Here is a 17,897-nt window from a genome sequence, read left to right as displayed (position 1 = left end):
TGTTCAAGTTCTTCGATCAGAAGATGAACCGATCACGCTAACAGCCTGCAGGTATTCAGGAAGTCTCAATTACAGTTGTTTTTTTTTTCAATTTTTGACCGTTTATGCCATTTTTTTGTATTTATGCTTCTCAATTCGCCCAAATTGGGTGCGTAGAAATGTTAACAATCGTAGAAATGTTAAGCTGCTCTAGTAATCAACAAGGAAGTTGTCTCATTGAATCAGAATTGCACTCAATGATTTTTTGTAATGGTTGCTTCTTGCTCGATCCATCATCTCTGTTGGTTGAATTTCATTCTGATTTTGAGATATACTACATGAGTTCATGCCTGCCAGTTGCTCGACTAAATGTGCCACTGTTATTGTTATACTCCTGATATCTAAGCTAATACTATCTCGGCAACAAAAATTATTATCGGTAGTGGGCGTCATGAGTTTTAATAAATTGGTGAAGTTAGAAAAAGAGGGGGTGAGAAAAAGTAGTTGAAGTATTGTTAGTGGAAAATGAGACTCACCTCGTTAAAGAGAGATAACTTACTATAAGTAGATAGGGACTAATTTTGGTGGATGTTCATGGAGGTAGTATCACAAATGCGGAGAGCGATCATTAGAATGTCATGCTAATGTCTCAGCTTACGTGGCTGGTGAAATGACACTAGATAGGTACTTTACAGTTATTTATTTTTCTAGATATGAATATAAGGTAAGTCACATTTCTACGCATTGCTCTATCTTGGAGATACTTCAGTGAGATATAACAGAGCTTGTGTATTTTGCATAAAATAAAGCCACATTAATTTTTTTTTGTACCTGTCATGGCCATGAAACAAGAGGGATCGTATCATAAAGAAAAACTTTATTAGCATTACAAAATTCATATCAAGTTCCAGAACAATTTCCAAACTAACAAAACAAGTTACACTGCCAAGCCAAAAAAATGTAGAAAATAAATGTAATTTTTTTTTGCAAACACTTGAAAACAAGCCAAATCGAAAAGCTGAAAAAAATTATTAACAATTCAAGCTATAGTGTAAACTTGTAAAACTTCAAACTATACTTTAAGTGAAAGCAGAGCTTATTTACTTTCTGGGGTTGTCACTTTTTTTGGAGATTTTCCTGTAATGGCTTTCTTCACCTTGGCAATTGAATGCTTCACTTTTGATCCAACGCCTGAAAGTATGTTGTGAGATTTCTTATGAGCTACTTTCATGTCTGTGTCTCCAGTATCCACCATGACTGGTGCTTCAGAACCTAAGTCCAATTTTGGTTCATGTGATTCATCTTCATCATCTTTCTCCTCATCCGTTTTCATGTGTTCATGCTCAACCTCACCAGTGTTTTCAGTGTGGCTGGTTGGCTCTTTTTCAGTGGGAGAATGATCTTCCATCTCAGAGGTTCCTCTCGTAGATACCTGAAGTAGGTCTGACAATGAAGGTTTGTCAGTCTCCTCTGATTCAGGCTTCCCTTCTATTTGCTGGTCCTTTCTTTCCTCATTTCCGCATTCCTCTCTTTCTTTCTCAACTTTAGAAGGTCTCTCTACTTCATGTTCACCTTGGGAATATTCTGTAGATATATTCTTGTCGCCATCTTGGTTCTCAAGAATCAAATACCTGGTATCATCTGCTTCCAGAACGACATGGTTATCTTTCAAGGAAAGAGGGGATGCCTCCGATTCTGTTACATCAGTGCTAGCCACACCTCCAACACATCGTGGCTCATTCTCTGATATTTTGATGTCTGAACATTGGGCATGTGGCAAGACAAGAGGGGAGTCAATTTGTTGATTTCCTTCTTTTTTGTCACATTGACCTGTATTCTCAGCAGAACTTTGATGAATGCTTGACTCTGGGACCTTTTCTGTATCTGCAACACAGACAGCTTCTAACTGATTAGGGATATTAGATATATGTTTATCTTCTTCATGGACGTCCGCAGTATCCCTTCCAAGTTTCTGTTTTTCTATTTCTTGCTCTAGAGTCTCTGAGACAGGTGCAACTTGAATTGGGTTTGCTTCCTTTCCGTCACTGGTCTCTGTTCTTTCTTCTGATCCAGTTGCTTCTGGGACTGGAACAGCAGCCCCCAAATAAATCCCATCTTTTTCTTCTTGGACTTCAGCAGTGATGCGTGCACCCTCTGAGAGTTGTTCAGTTAGTGCAATGTCTTTGGTCTGTTGGTCTTTTGCCTCCAGTGGTGCTCCTTCAGTACTTTCTCCTATCGTTTTTGATGCAGTCATAACGGAAGTTTCATCTGGTGTGGAGGCGTCTGTCATCTCTGTGCATTCATCATTCAATTCTTCCACCTCTTGTCTTTCTGTTCCAGTTTCTTCTGGGACTAGAACAGCAACCCCCAAATCAATCCCAGCTTTTGCTTCTTGCACTTCAGCAGTGATAGATGCATCCTCTAAGGATTGTTCTGTTAATTTTATGTCTTCACTAGCAGAGGATGCTTCACATTCTATGATTATTTTAGGATCATCCTCTCCAGAAGACTTTTCTGTTGTATATTTTTCATTCTCTTCTGGGGTTTCCTGCCCAACATCACCAAATGCACATTCTGATATGTCTTTGGTTTGAGATGATAAATCAAACTGCTCAGCCTCAACACAGGCTTCTTTATAGGTCTCTTTGGCTTTCTCCTTGCTTTTCCCTTCTGAAAGTATCAAATGTTCCTGCAGAGTAGATGTCTAATTAGAAAATGGTTATTACCTATGCATTGATGATGAATTGGGTGTGTGCTATATTTCTTTCACCCCATCTTTTACCTGCAGTTCGTCTGAGCTGCAAATTTCATCTTCCTTGTTATGTTCCTCACTTTCTCCCTCAGGGATTATTGTTGTTTGGACAACCTAGACATGAACTGTAAAGATAGGATCAGTGTTAAGAGCAATGATTAGATGAGATAGCTAATATCTATCGAGAATGGAACCTGGGTCTGTGGACAAGGTGGGGGGAGACAGTTAATCACTTGTAAATGGTTGTTCAAGAAGAAGATTGAGTCTGCAAACAATGAAAATATCAGATTCAAGGCCAGGTTAGTGGCTCGAGGTTTTACTCAAGAACAAGGGATTGACTACAATGAGGTGTTCTCACCTGTGGTAAAACACACTTCAATTAGGATCCTACTTGCTGTAGTGGCAAAGCTTGACTGGGAATTGGAGCAATTGGATGTAAAAACAACATTTCTTCATGGGGATTTGGAGGAGACGATTTATATGTGCCAGCCAGAGGGCTTTGTCAAGCATGGGATGGAAAGTAAAGTGTGTCTACTGAAGAGAGCCTTTATAGGCTTTAAACAGACCAGTAGGCAATGACACAGAAAATTGATGATTTTGTGCTAAGTAATGGTTTTGAAAGATCAAGTTATGATGAGTGTGTTTACATCAGAAGAAAGGTGGAATTGCTGTGGCTTACTTGCTCCTTATACGTTGATGACATGCTTGTAGCAGGTGCATCAAGAACTGAGGTGGAGAAGGTCAAGCATGATCTGAGTTTGGCTTTGACATGAAGGATTTGGGTGGAGCAAGAAGGATCTTGGGCATGAATATTGTCAGGAATAGGGGGAGGAGGAAATATGGCTGAATCAAAGTGATTATATATCAAGGATATTAAAAGATTCAGAATGGATAACTCTAAAGTGACAGCAACACCTATAGCACAAACATTTCAGGTTGACTGTTGAGCAATCACCTAAGTCTGATGAAGAAAGGCTTGAGATGCAAGACATCCCTTATGCAAGTGTGGTTGGGAGTGTGATGTATGCCATGATTGGAACTAGGCCGGATGTGGCACAAGCAATTAGTTGTACCAGCAGATATATGAGTAATCATGGTAGAGAGCATTGGCAAGCACTAAAATGGATTCTCAGGTACCTAAGGGGAGCTGGAAACATGGGAATTTTATTCAATAGCACTGATTATGGGATGGAGGATGCTCTGATTGGATATTGTGACAGTGACTTTGCTGGTAGTATAGATACCAGAAAGTCCCAATCTGGATATATCTTCACTATGTATGGGGCGGCGGTTAGCTGGAAGTCAGGTTTGCAAAACGTTGTGGCTCTTTCTACCACTGAGGCTGAGTATATATCATTGACATCAGCAGTTAAAGAGAGCTCTTGGCTAAGAGGAATAGCAAATGACTTTGGAGTGCAGCAACAGGTTGTTTCCATAGGATGTGATAATAATGGTGCACTAAGTCTGGCTAAGCACCAGGTCTTCCATGAACGTAGCAAGCACATCGATGTGCGGCTACATTTTGTAAGAGAGGAAGTAGAGAATGGGAAGGTAAGGCTGTTCAAAGTGGATCATGTTAACCAAGCCGTTGCCTAAGGAAAAGTTTGAACTTTGTTTGAGGTTGGTGGGTTTGTGTGAGCAGCAACAGTCGGATGATTCACCTAAGCAATGAAGGTGGAGATTTGTGGATGGTAATTGCTTAGCTGCAATCACTGATGCAGGTTGAAACCATGAAACGAGCTTCATCGCTGAGGAGTCTCAGGAGCCGTCGGATGTGCGGCTTTTAGATCTTTTAATCCTAGCCGTAGGATTTGTTGAGTTAGTTAAAATGTTGTTAGGCGCAAGTTTAAAAGGGAATGAGAGGGAAACTTGAGTTTTGAGCGTTCTTTCCCAAAATTCAATCTGTAAAATCTTCCAAGTTTTGAATACAAGCTTCGAGAAATTTTCCATACACTTTGTCATCGTTCTCAATCAAACACATCTCCGATTCAATTCGTTACAAAAATATGTACATTAAATGATACGGTGATCATGTGTATTGCCACTACACCGTGTGACGCATGTGATAAATTCTAAATTAGAAAAATTAATCGACTTTTGTTGTGCAAGTTGTGACGCGTGTGATCATGACCTACATATTATTGAAATTGCGATATACCAATATAAAAAACAAAGAGAAAACAAAAAGTAGAGAGTCATGACTCATATCCTTTCAGAAATATACCACTAGCACGTAAATCATATTGTCGGTCTTTATATAATAATAATAATAATTCCTTCGACATGGGACGCGAAGGTGTTTGAAAGTGTAAACCAAATTTTTAACAACCATGTATTTTCCGATTGGGTTGGATTCAACTTTCAACTCCTGATTGGTGGTGTTCGTTCTAAAAATAAAATCAAATACGAATGCTACATATAGAATAATAAATATAACGTCAAAGAAATAATATTTACATTTGAATTGATTTAATAATATCATAATATTAAATATAGAACAATAAATATCAATTAAAAGAAATACGAATAATTAAATATAAATTGATTAGTAATAGTAATATTTATAAATCAGATAATTTAGTTAAAAACATAATATTAAATAATTATAAAATTACGATTACATGTTTACACTTGTCTAGCTATAAAAATAGGAGAATTGCAAGTTATTACTAAGAGCATCTCCAAGGGGAGAGGTAAATAGAGAGATAAAGTCATATAACTACCATATTAAAATTTTTTTTCTATGAAAAATCATTATCCAAGGGGAGAAGTATTTGAGAAGGTATTATATCTTTTTCCATTTTGAAGAAGTATCTTTACCTCTCCATGATTGGAGAGATAAAATCTTATAACTACCATATTTGCCTTCTTTTCATTAAAAATCATTCTCCAAGGGAAAAAGTATTTGAAAAGGTATTACACTTTATGTCTTTTAATACGTGTTGTACTATTATTTTATTTTTAAAAATACGATTTACTTTCCATATGCCTTTTTTCTTTGGAGTGTGTTAGTTTTTGGAATTGTATATTTCACTTTATGAGAAGATATATATAGATAATATAACTCTTTCATTTACCTCTCCTTATCGGAGATATTGGCCTCATCTTTATATTTAAATATTTAATGATAATCTTGATCGACATGGGGATTTGTTGGTCAAGCTAAAGATGTTGAACTATTGAGGATCCACTTGAAAAGTCTGCCAAGATTTTGTCCGCCGATTTTTCTACCATTAATAGTCAGCTCAGACGAATAATATATCTATTTTTAGATTTATATTAAAACAAATTTAAATAATTTCCGTATTTGCTACTGTGATTCGTCTACAAAATAATGTCAACCTTCACTTTTTCTATTTTTGGTAAATAATTCTTATTTTCACACGCCACAATCTATAAACATTTTCAACTCACTTTCCTGCACAATTTTTTAAAACCCGCACCGAGTCAAATGAGACTTAAATGACTGACTAAGAAATTAACTAGACCGATAGACCTACACTACATTGATTCAAGTTTCGCCCGTTAAAACTGGTATTGATAGCAAAACTAGAGCATGTGTATTGTTTCGATTCAATCTTGCATCATTCGTATTCGATCCTAATCTATTTATCTATTTATATACATATACTGGTTCAAAATTTACAGTTATTATTCATCAAACTATTCCAAATTCATTTAACTAGAGTATTATCTTATCTTTAAACTTAGTAAACAAAATTTATTGTTTATTTTATTGCATTAACTATACAAGAAATTATCACTCGCTTTTCCACAGTAATAAATGTGTTAATTTTCATGTATTATTATACATCTGTCCATACATTTGAATTATAACTAGTAATCAAATAAATATTTCTCCACTTGCAATTTTTTACGTAAAAGTATTGTTTTGTCATTGATTACATAAAATTATTGTTTTAATTAATAAGGTAAGTGAATTATGGGGAAAAGCTAAGCTTGTTAATTGTAAAGTGCTCATATTTTCTTTACATTTTATAACCACCAACCCACCATGAAGCTTTTCAACCTTATCTTGTTTGGAATACAGAATCAAAATTCTTAGTAATTACTCAATTATATTTGGTTACAAATTCATTCCACCTCAAATAAGAGTGAGGAAAGTTTTTTGGCGTAAGGAAAGTTAAAACTTATGTGTTATCCAATTCTAATTAGTTTGAAACTTTTTTAAATGTATCCTACCAACTCTAATTAGTTTAAAGCTTTTAATTATACGCAAAAACAAATTCACATGGGCTTGACTCAGCCTAAAAAAAATATAGAATAATATATGATTAAAATTAAACTATTTTTCTCTTTTACTCCATTAGAATTGGATCATTTTTTTAACATAATTAAATATACTAATATCTCTTTTAGTTTATTCAATCAATTATATTACTCTTTTCTACTTTATTTTAATAATGGAGTAATTTATTCTTTTATTACTTAGTTCTAGCTCTAGTTAACTCATTAATAAATTTATTCTTTAATCTTTGCGCTCAAAAAAATGTCTCAACGGTAAAATAAGCAAAGACCCGTTGAATTAAGGTTGTAAATGACTGTTTTACTATTATGAAAAATTCAGTGATAGTAATAATTTATGCAAAACTATATCAATCTTAAATTACTTAGAATTACTAATATAGTCCTTAATGTTAAAAATATAGAAACAGTCAGAGGATAGTTTTGGAATTTATTTGCCTCATAGTTTTGCCCTTCAATGTGACGAATAATAAAACAAGGGGAAAACATCATACAAGAAATTAAAAAATAAATAAAAATCAAACTATGGAGTAGTAGTTAAAACAATTGCATATATACATGAATCAATGCAACTCCAAATTCAGTCCAATCAAAAAATGGAATTACCTCTTATCTTCTCCATAACTCTCACCATTCTCCTATCAATCTTTCTCATCTCCAAACGCAGCCGCCACCGCCGCCGCCTCCCGCCGAGCCCCGCCGTGGCTCTGCCCATCATCGGCCACCTCCACCTCCTCAAACAACCCCTCCACCGCACCTTCCACCGCCTCTCCCAATCCACCGGCCCCATCTTCTCCCTCAAGCTCGGCCTCCGCCGCGCCGTCGTCGTCTCCTCCCCGTCCCTGGTCGAGGAATGCTTCACCAAAAACGACGTCGTTTTGGCCAACCGCCCAAACATCATAATCGACGAGTACATCGGCTACAACCACAGCACCATGTCCGGCGCCCCCTACGGCGAGCTCTGGCGCAGCCTCCGCCGCATCGCCGCCCAGGAGGTCCTCTCCGGCGCCCGGCTCACTGCGTTTGCCGAGATCCGGCAAGACGAGGTGAAATCGATGCTGCTTAGCCTCGTCGAGAAAGAGACACTACCGCAAAAAAACTCGTTAAGTACATATTTTTAATGCAATTAATGACGCTTAATTTTATTTTTTAAATTCTAAAAATAACACCAACGCTTTAAAAAAAACGTCTTTATTGTTGTTGTCTCAAGTAAAATCAGAGAACGCAAATAAAAACTTCCTTAATTTATCCTTAATTTAAGAACGCTTTCTTCTATTGTTGCTGTCCCAAGTAAAAATTAGAGAACGCAAATGAGACTTCTTTAATTTATTTTTAATTTAAGAACCTTTCTTTTATGGTATTATTTTTGAAAATTTTCCAACGTAAGTAATTGCGTCTCAATGTATGTGTACTTAAAAGATAAGTTTTTTTTTGCAGTCAGGGGTTTTCAGAGGTGGAGCTGAGGCCGAGGCTGTCGAAGCTGACGTTTAACAACATGATGAGGATGCTGGCGGCCAAGAGGGTGAGTGAGGAGAGCGAGGAGGGGCGGAGGCTGCGGCGGATAATCAACGAGGTGTTCGTGATGGCGCAGGCGTCGAATCCGCAGGATTTCTTGCCGTTTCTGCAGTGGATTGACTACGGTGGTTACACGAAGAAAGTGGCGGCGCTGGCGGAGGAGATGGATGAGTTGTTTCAGGAGCTCGTGGAAGAGCACCGCCGCGAGAAGAGGAAGAGTATGATCGGACATTTGCTGGAGCTGCAGCAATCGGAGCCGGAGTTTTATTCCGATCTCACCATCAAAGGTCTTCTCATGGTAACACTTCTTGGTCAACTTTGTGTTCTTTCTTTATTTTTTCCTATGAAATATCTATAAAATAGGAGTCCTATTTAATTAGGCATAAACTTTTAAAGAAGGTAAAGAAAAATGGATTGAATAAGTGAAATTTGAGTCTCCCTTATATATAATATATATTAATTTTATAATAAAATATGAGTGAAATAAGTTGGTAGAATGTGAAACCTGTACAACTTATTTTTTGTACAACTTATTTTTTATGATAAGTGAAATACGACTTTTATTACGTCCCTTACCTTTTATGATAAGTGAAATACGACTTTTATTGTGAGACATACTGAAATAGCAAAATATGATTTTTATCGTGAGACTAGGGGAATAAAATAAAAGATGTACTAATATATCCTTTTCAGACCTACTATTAATGTACGACTTGTAATAATTTATAGTAAGATCTAACACGAAAATTGTAAGAATCAAATTTCGTATCACAATAAAATAATGTACGACTACACATATTTTGCGTCTATGGTACTAAACGTCTCGATCTAAGACTTGTCCCTTGGCATTAGTTATTCTCATTAAAATATCAATTTTATCTAAACGATGTAGTAGTCCAAATAGATTAATAAAAAGGTGAATAGGAAACTATAATATTTATTTCGAATTGAAATACTAACTCAAAACTGATTGGGGCACCGAGATACAAATAGATTGGGTTAGGTTAGATTATATAAAAAATATTCTAGTTTATATTTTCATGTATTTTTTTGGAATTCTCATGTTTTTTTATAATTTCTAAATAGTAATAATTGGAGGGTTTCTAATTGTTTATAAAAATTTTTAAAAAATATGTAGTTCATATATATATAATCGTTGATAGTTCTATAAGGGAGTCTAGACATGCCCACGGTTCGTAAACTGGCAGTTCCGGTTTCGATAAATGTGGATCCGGAACCGAACCGTGAGGCTATTTCACGGTTCCGGTTTTGGTTCGAAAATCGGCGGTTCCGGTTCCGAACCGCCGGTTTTCCGGTGGTTTTTTACGGTTTTTCACGGTTCCGGCGGTTTTTTGCGGTTCCGGCTAGATTTCACTGTTTTCCGATGGTTTTTCACGGTTCCGGTTTGGAACCGTCCAGAACCGGCGATTCCGGCACGGTTTCGGTTCGTAAAATTTGGAACCGGAACCGGCCTGCTGTCAAAATATGGCGGTTTCGGTTCAAGAAAAATGTCACAGTTCCGGTTCGGAACCGGAACCGGCGGTTACGGTTCCGCGGTTAACCACCGGAACCGAAACCTTGGGCATCTCTAAGGGAGTCTATGAAATCAAAAAAATAATATAGAAATTCCTTTATGGTTTTTTCCATTAAATCTCATATTATTCTAATTTTAATTTTAATTTTAATTTGTTTATTATAACAGAGCCTACTGTTTGGTGGAACTGATACATCCGCTATCACTATAGAATGGGCAATGTCTCTTCTTCTCAACCATCCTCACATCCTTAAAAAGGCCAGAGAAGAACTTGAAATCAAAATCGGACACAACCGATTAGTAGTCGAAGAAGACCTATCCAACCTGCCCTACCTCCACAACATTATCTTGGAGACCTTCCGCCTCTTCCCGGCAGGGCCCCTGCTCGTGCCCCACGTGTCGTCCTCCGACTGCAAAGTCGGGGGATACGACATCCTGAGTGGCACTCTCGTGTTCGTCAATGCCTGGGCGATACACAGGGACCCCGCCTTGTGGCAGGACGCCGTGAGCTTCAATCCCGAGAGGTTCGAAGGGGTGGAAGCCGAAGCGCATAATCTGATGCCGTTTGGAACGGGGCGAAGGGCGTGCCCCGGGGTGGGGCTGGCCCAGCGGTTCGTGGGGCTGACGTTGGCGGCGATGGTGCAATGCTTTGAGTGGGAGAGAGTGGGTTTGGAGGAGGTGGATTTGGGGGAAGGGGATGGGCTAACTATGCCTAAGGTGGTGCCTTTGCGAGCTATGTGTAGGCCAATGGAGATCATGAACAAGTTTGTTGATGAATGTGCTCACTAAAACTCGTATATTTTGAATGAAAATGATATTGTGTTGCAGTGTTGTTTTATTGTTGTTTAAATCGTAAATGATATTGTCAATCACACAAAAACAATATCATTGTTTCTATCTTATAGAACTCTTTGTACCAACCATTTAAAGAGCAATTTTACTATTTTGGGTTGTCCACGATTTAAAGAACCATTTATTTTATTTCATTTTTAGTATGCGGATACCACATTCCATTAAAATTGGGTCTCACATTCCACTCACTCTCTCTATTTACTTTTCTTCATAAAGTCAAATAATTTCTTAAAATCGAAACCGAGTCAAAAGGGCTCTTTAAATAGTGGACCGAGGGATTATCATTTTTTCAGTCTTTGATATATTAAAATTTTATTGCAACCGTCATATCATTAACTTCAATTTTTTTATATATGTTTTATTAAAAAAATATGTGAAATTTAAAATTGAATTATTTTACGAGAGAGAAATTGATTTCCATATATGATGAAGATGAATAACCGTAGTTGAGGTGTTATATTCAAAGGTCAAAATTGTTATTTTCATTTAAAGGCTAAGGAAAAAAGAGAAATTAATTGTATCCACTAGATCTTAAGATTATACAGTCAAAGTTGTTGTGTTGTTTGCATTGTGTTTGTTGTAGTTGGATCAACAGCTCTACCATGTTCTCTTATTTGAAACTTATCTTTTGTTGCTTGCTTTTAATTTGCGTATGTCCAATAATTTTGAAAACCAAATCAAACTCTTTGGATTGTCTAGATAGTAGTTAAAATCGATTCATGGTACTTGAGTTTACACAATTTGCCTATGTGAAATATGACAATCTTACTTATTTATGCTACACTAGCCCCGTAGGTTTCTTGATTTGATGCGTGGCCAATGCTAAGTAGCGAGGACATCGACATTTTGTGGTCATGCATAAAAACCTGACAATATACTAACCACCAACCGCGACAAATTATTTTGCCAATAATTATACGGAACAAACACGAATCAAAATTTGAATGGTGTAAAACCTTATCATGTGAGCTTTGAATCTATATAATAGATTGTAGAGTTTTATGTAGGGTTTTTTAGTGTATTCCACAATTTGTAGATTGATCCGAATGGTCTATGGTGTTGACTGTCGAACTTTATCATGTGAATTTTGGAGTCATCCACAAAAACCTTTATCATGTGAATTTTGGAGTCATCCACAAAAACCTGACAAAATATTTTATCCGTCCTGCAAAAATAAGTCATTGAGATTGACATGGACATTTAAAGGCTCTCTATCGTAATTTATATAATAAGAGAGAATAAGAAAATAAAAATGAAATAATATAGTATATGATAGAGGTTGTAGGGATCAGACTTAGATTGGATTCACTATTTACCAAGACCTCTTTGATCTTCATTAGGGAGCTCAGTCAAACTCCAACCATGCGACTGATATTACAATCAAAGTAACAAATAATCTTGAATACAGAATAGACCTATCTATTACACAAGATTACAGTTCACTCCAAACTCCAGCTTCTTCAACCCTGCACACTTGACAAACGAATTATTACTACAAAGATCAGATCCTTTCAGATCTGAAGCCGTTACACGTATGAACACAAGATGCAATGAAAGAAAACACAGAAGAAAAACTGCTTTGGCTCAGACACTCGCCGATAGCACAAGTCTATTCTCAAGAACACAGATCCAAAAGGAGCACAGCAGAATCAACCGGTGATTAACCTCACCCTCCAGATTCCAGCTCAAACAGACTCCTACACCCCAGATCTACACCGTCTGAGAACACCTCACACCGAAACCCTCAAAGACAGAAACCCTAGTTCTCAACCAACACCGGCAACCGAAGTAGTTGCCCTTACTGCTACTGTAGCAAGGTCTACAGCCCTTTCAACCGAGAGAGAACTCACAGAAACCGCCGGAGAACCGTCGGAGAAGAGAGCAGAAGAGAGAGAGAGACAGAGACAGAGAGAGTTTCGGAGAGCTTCGAGAAAGAGAGAGAGTGAATATCAAAGAATAAATAGAAGTGAATGGACTCACCTCTCACATAACAAGCACACACCACAATCCAACGGCTGAAAGCCTTGATCCGGGTGAGAGAACACGTGGCTGCATCTGGAGAGTGAGAATTAGTTTTGGGCCAAGCCCAGCACAGCATTGTCTGGGCCAAGGAAAAAACCAGCCCAAATGAAGGTCCACCAATTTATTCAACAGAGGTCATATATAACACGATTATGTGTCCAATATCCATAATCTTATAAGGCATTGGAAGGAACACTTTGAGAGAGTGGACTAATGTCAGGAGGCTGGAATGCTCGATCGGTAATAGAGAATATGCTTTGAATAAAATTTGGAATTAGTTTAACTTAAAAATGAATGTTAATTAGAAGGATAATGTTGTCATTACCTATTTTATTCTATGTATTTGGAAATCCTATCAAACCATCGTAAAATAAAATTGATATTTTCTTGAACCTACGTACCAACCATTCTAGTAGATTATTTATCACATTTAATTAAGAGAATTTACATGGATGATAATTTTATTTAGGATAATTTCATCAACATGCCAAAGTATACGTTTGTTTATTTCTTGTATGCTTGTTTTTAGCTTCATAAGTTTAGCTTGCTTATAATTAGGGGTGGGTAGGTACGGTATACCTTGCCGAAACCACCATACCGTACACCTTACCGTAAATACGGTATGCGGAAAAATCATACTTTTATCTTACCAAAGTTTTCGGCATACCGAACTTCGGTATACCTTATTTTCGGTATGACGAATTTCCATACCGATACCGTACCTCATTTTCGGTATACCATACCGAAGTTCGGTATACCTGACTTTCAACATCAATTAAAATAGAAAATTAGAGTTTTTAGAATATTATTTATATTTTATAATTTTAAAAATAAATTAAATATAATTTATTCATAATTATATTTATATTTCACAATAGATTTTATAATTTAAAAATATATAAAATATATTTTATATATAATTGTGTTTATATTTTTGTGGTATATACCTTAGTTTACGGTATATACCTTAATTTACGGTATATACCGAATTTCGGTATGCAGCGGTATACCGCGGTATTTGAAAATCCATACCGTTACCTTACCGAAATTTTTCGGTAAGATATCATACCGTACCGAAAGTCACGGTATACCAAAAATTCGGTATTTTCGATATTGTTTCGGTACGATAAGGCCGGTATTTCGGTATTTCGGTATTTTTCCCAAGTCGTACTTATAATCATTGTTTGTTTATTTTTATCGTTCATTTTTTTTCTTAAAGTTCATAGCTCCGTAATGCATAAATATCTTATAAAAAAATATTACATTTTATTTGAAAATTTTGTTTCTTGCATTTGAAAAATATATTCTTTAATTTATTTATCATTTATATTGAAGTTCATCATAGAGTTCTTCAAATGCAATCTAACAATAAAAATAATAATTTTAGATCCATGAATATGTAAATAAATCATATAATACCATTAAATTTATTTTAAAACTATCCTTGTTATTCTATTTGTTCATCATTTACATTGAATTTCTATCATGGAATTCTATGATGAAATTTAATTTTAAAAAATTAGCAAAATAATATTATAAATTTAATAGTTATGAATAGATGGAAAGAAATAATTACCACTTTTTATCTCCACCTTTTTCCCATTCCCTGTGGCTTAGGTCGCATCAGTTTCTAGCTACGAGGATACTGAAAATACGTCACATGCATTAATAGTAAGTTGGGTCCCACATCATTAAAATCCCAGCTTAGCCTCTAGTAATGATTGAAAAAATCTAGCTCGACAAAATTACAATCCGATTTGCCCGCACTAGATTATCCTGCACCCCAATTAGGGTTGACCCGGAATCCGATGGACTGGTTGGTAGGTTGGACCTACGCGCAACTATTGTCTATCGTTCCATATGTTTGACACCTAATTAGACACTTTACTATAACTTCTATAATACAAATAACCAAAAAAATCACTTCAATTTTAAATTGAATATTTATACATAATATAATAATAGATAAATACTGCTACTAAATTTTTTATGCTAAATTTTAGCAACGATTAAATTGTGCCACTATAATTTTAGTAACGAATTATCAACATAATGACTTCGTTGATAATTGATGGCATAAAATATGCTCGAAAACTTTAGAAACAAACGTAGTTTGTTACTAACTGTTACCAACAGGTTAGCAACGCCCTTAATCCGCCGCTAAATTTTTGGCATCAAAAAGAGATAGTATACTTTAATAGCACACCTAGTTTGTTACTAATTATTAGTAGCGGATTAGCAATGTACCAAATCAGCTCCTAAAATGTTGGCATCAAAAAGGATAAAAAACTTTAGCAACAAACTTAGTCCGTTACAAATTAGCAGCGCACTTAATCCACCCTAAAATGTCGGCACTAAATAGGCATCGAAAACTTTAGTAATATACTTAGTTCGTTACTAACTATTAGCAACTCAATTCGGCCATAATGTAATACATTTTTTAAAAAATCACCGATTGGTATTTCGCTACTAAGTTCGAGTTGCACACAGTTGTTTCAATTATTTGCTTGCATCCAATTAAAACAAGTTGTTTACAACAAACCAACAAATTATCAAATAAATAACATCAATTTGCAGACAAAAATGATAGCTGATAAACTAATAATGTATTTTTTTCCAAAAAAAACGTGAAGTCTAACTGTAAATAAAAAAATAAATGTCAATCTCCTTATTCCGCAAAATCATCCCGACCAGATTGAGAGTTGAGTGACTCAAGTGCTAGGACCGCTGGGCATGTACTGGTTTATCCTCTCTTTTATAGCCTTCACTTCTTGTGTTGTGCTAAAAACATCCTTTTTCCGCCGCCTATTTATCAAAATATAAGGAAAAAACTAAGTTGTGGCATGACAAGAACTTGCGGTGAAGGAGTTGCAAGTCGGACAAAGAGTTCTGTTGTTCCAGTCAAGACTCAAATTTGTCCCTAAGTTCACATGTCCTTCACAGATTTTGCTTACACTTCTTGAACTTAGACCCCTAGGATTCTGACCTATGCATATTACGAGCCCTGGCCCCATTACAACCGAATGAAAAGACCTTAAGGAACTTCTCTTTGTCAGCAGAACTCAAGGCATCAGTGGTAAGGTAAAATGAATTGAGAGAATGGTCCTAACATTGCTGGTGAGGAATGAGTGACCGAGTGAACATAACATTTGACTAGAGTAGAGGCTATCTTGACAAACTGACAGACTGATCAAACTGCCCAAAGAGGAGGGGGAAATTTGAGACTGTAAAATAATTGGAGTGACCTTGAGCTTGTGGGGAATGATGCTAGAAGTTCAGCCAGTTTCAGACATAAAAATGTGAATGTTTTGTGTGTGTTTATGTATGTTCTGTGTCGAGTCTAATAGAGTCGGTATAGTTTGTTTCTTGTTTCTAAATGTCGATCAAGGGAACCATGCATGTAACTTGCCATTTTTTCTTTTCTTGTTCTTTCATACTTGAGGACAAGAATGATTTAAGTGTGAGCAGTTTGATAGGGCTAGTTTCAAGCATGGTTTAGTGGTGAATTTTTGTACTAATTGGGGTATAAGTGTTGGAAAAAAAATGTCGTTTGAGTGTGCAGGAACTGAAAAGTGTTGGAGCGGCTGAGTGTAGAAGCAACTTGATCAATTTGGAAAAGAAGCGGAAAACTGGCCAGAACTGAAGGCCAACTGATCAGTTGGAGACAAGCGGAGCAACGGAGCCTGGCTAGCTAAGCGGGTTGATCAAGAGGAGCTCACCACATGAAGACATGAGATGATGAGTCAGATGAGAGAGAAAAAAAAGATGCTCTTTTTGGCAAGGGGCATTAACGGCAAATCAGGAGGACTTTGCCCTAGGAATTTGTGCCCAAGGCCATCCTATAAATAGTGGAGAGCTCGCATTAATCAATCATCACTCAACACTCTACATTCTCATATACACTTAGTTCGTAGATAGTATGGAGCAAGAAAGTTAGCAGCCACTGGAGTCGACGTTCTACCACCACATCACTCTCTTTTTCCTCATCTAGGAATGAGGGAGCTGAATCTTCGAAGAATTCTTCATCGTTTGTGTTTTGCTTAAACCCCGAGGGGTCATAACTTTGTTACTTTGTTTTTAGTTTCTCTTTTCCGAATAATTTTTGAATCTTAGTTGCTTTGATGTTTTTCTCTTAGTTAACTCTTGTTGCATTTTGTTTGTTGCTCAATGAATCTGAGTTTGGAATTTTGTGTTTAAGTTGAGATTGTTGAAGATCGTTTATGAAATGAAGCTTTTAATGCACGATGGTTTGGATCTGACGTTTCTCTGATTATTAGCTTTCATGTTTAGGTTTAGTTATGTTTTCGCCAATTAGTAGTGTTCTATTCAGAGTTAGATATTAGATCTTCATGATTTAGTTTGTTTATGATTAGATCTGAGTCTGAAATGGAGTTTGCGATGAACGTTTGTTTGGAGTTGGTGTTCTCTTAGTTAGATTATGCTTGATGATTGTTTGTTGTTCTGTTTTAGTTTTCTCTTAGTTAGATGTATGTAAATCTGAGTTTTAGTTTATCAACTAGCATGAAATTAGGATAGATGCTATAGATCTGCTTTCTTTCCGTTCGATTTGCATGGATCTGTGTTTGATTTGTTTTGTTTCCCGTTTTCTGTTAGGTGCTCTGCTTAGATCTGCCGTAGTTGTATTCAATTAAGTTGCTTAGCGAAGATGAAGGTTGTAGTTCGTTAGAGTAGCAGTCTCTGTCACCTTTTTACTACTTTCAGCTTTATAGTAGTGTGTTCGGTTGTGTCAGTGGTCCCAAGTTACTTTTTACAGAAGTACCTTTGCATCCATAGTCCAATTGATCAGTTTAACATGTTTTTACTTTGTCATAGTTAGTTTAGTTGATACTTTAGTTTTAGTGACTCGATTAGTTCAGTTTCTTAGTTTAAACTTAACCCACTATGAAGCGTGGCAGCAGTCAAACCTTCCCAATGCCTCAAACACAACTCAAACTGCCTCTGTCCCTGAGGGATTCG

General features: G+C 36.4%; 3 protein-coding genes across 3 annotated transcripts; 2 read left to right on the top strand and 1 right to left on the bottom strand.

Moving 5' to 3' along the window:
* Positions 1 to 839: 839 nt before the first annotated feature.
* LOC121809054 lies at positions 840 to 3,434 on the bottom strand. The gene is made up of 3 exons (XM_042209605.1): positions 3,411 to 3,434; positions 2,762 to 2,845; positions 840 to 2,668 (listed from the first exon to the last, which is right to left on the bottom strand). Exons 1-3 carry the CDS (start codon positions 3,432 to 3,434, stop codon positions 1,076 to 1,078), a joined length of 1,701 nt encoding a protein of 566 aa, XP_042065539.1. The 3' UTR covers positions 840 to 1,075.
* Positions 3,435 to 3,570: 136 nt separating this feature from the next.
* LOC121809053 (secreted RxLR effector protein 161-like) lies at positions 3,571 to 4,403 on the top strand. The gene is made up of 3 exons (XM_042209604.1): positions 3,571 to 3,584; positions 3,667 to 4,282; positions 4,374 to 4,403. Exons 1-3 carry the CDS (start codon positions 3,571 to 3,573, stop codon positions 4,401 to 4,403), a joined length of 660 nt encoding a protein of 219 aa, XP_042065538.1.
* Positions 4,404 to 7,568: 3,165 nt separating this feature from the next.
* On the top strand, positions 7,569 to 10,863 carry LOC121806390 (cytochrome P450 81Q32-like). Its single transcript, XM_042206409.1, has 3 exons — positions 7,569 to 8,099; positions 8,435 to 8,810; positions 10,215 to 10,863. Exons 1-3 carry the CDS (start codon positions 7,594 to 7,596, stop codon positions 10,833 to 10,835), a joined length of 1,503 nt encoding a protein of 500 aa, XP_042062343.1. The 5' UTR covers positions 7,569 to 7,593; the 3' UTR covers positions 10,836 to 10,863.
* Positions 10,864 to 17,897: the final 7,034 nt, after the last annotated feature.

This window comes from Salvia splendens, chromosome 6 (genome assembly GCF_004379255.2).
Source record: "Salvia splendens isolate huo1 chromosome 6, SspV2, whole genome shotgun sequence".
Classification (NCBI taxonomy): domain Eukaryota; kingdom Viridiplantae; phylum Streptophyta; class Magnoliopsida; order Lamiales; family Lamiaceae; genus Salvia; species Salvia splendens.
This window is presented reverse-complemented; position numbering and strand designations above follow the sequence as displayed.

Coding starts and splice junctions, on each gene's coding strand:
- LOC121809054 (XM_042209605.1), bottom strand. CDS start 3,434: ATGTCATCAACGTATAAGGAGCAA. Junction 2,846..3,410: donor CATCAACGTATAAGGAGCAA/GTAAGCCACAGC, acceptor GTTCATGTCTAG/GTTGTCCAAACAACAATAAT. Junction 2,669..2,761: donor GCAGCTCAGACGAACTGCAG/GTAAAAGATGGG, acceptor TCTACTCTGCAG/GAACATTTGATACTTTCAGA.
- LOC121809053 (XM_042209604.1), top strand. Junction 4,283..4,373: donor AGGAAGTAGAGAATGGGAAG/GTAAGGCTGTTC, acceptor TTGTGTGAGCAG/CAACAGTCGGATGATTCACC.
- LOC121806390 (XM_042206409.1), top strand. CDS start 7,594: ATGGAATTACCTCTTATCTTCTCCATAACTCTCACCATTCTCCTATCA. Junction 8,100..8,434: donor ACACTACCGCAAAAAAACTC/GTTAAGTACATA, acceptor TTTTTTTTGCAG/TCAGGGGTTTTCAGAGGTGG. Junction 8,811..10,214: donor CCATCAAAGGTCTTCTCATG/GTAACACTTCTT, acceptor TTATTATAACAG/AGCCTACTGTTTGGTGGAAC.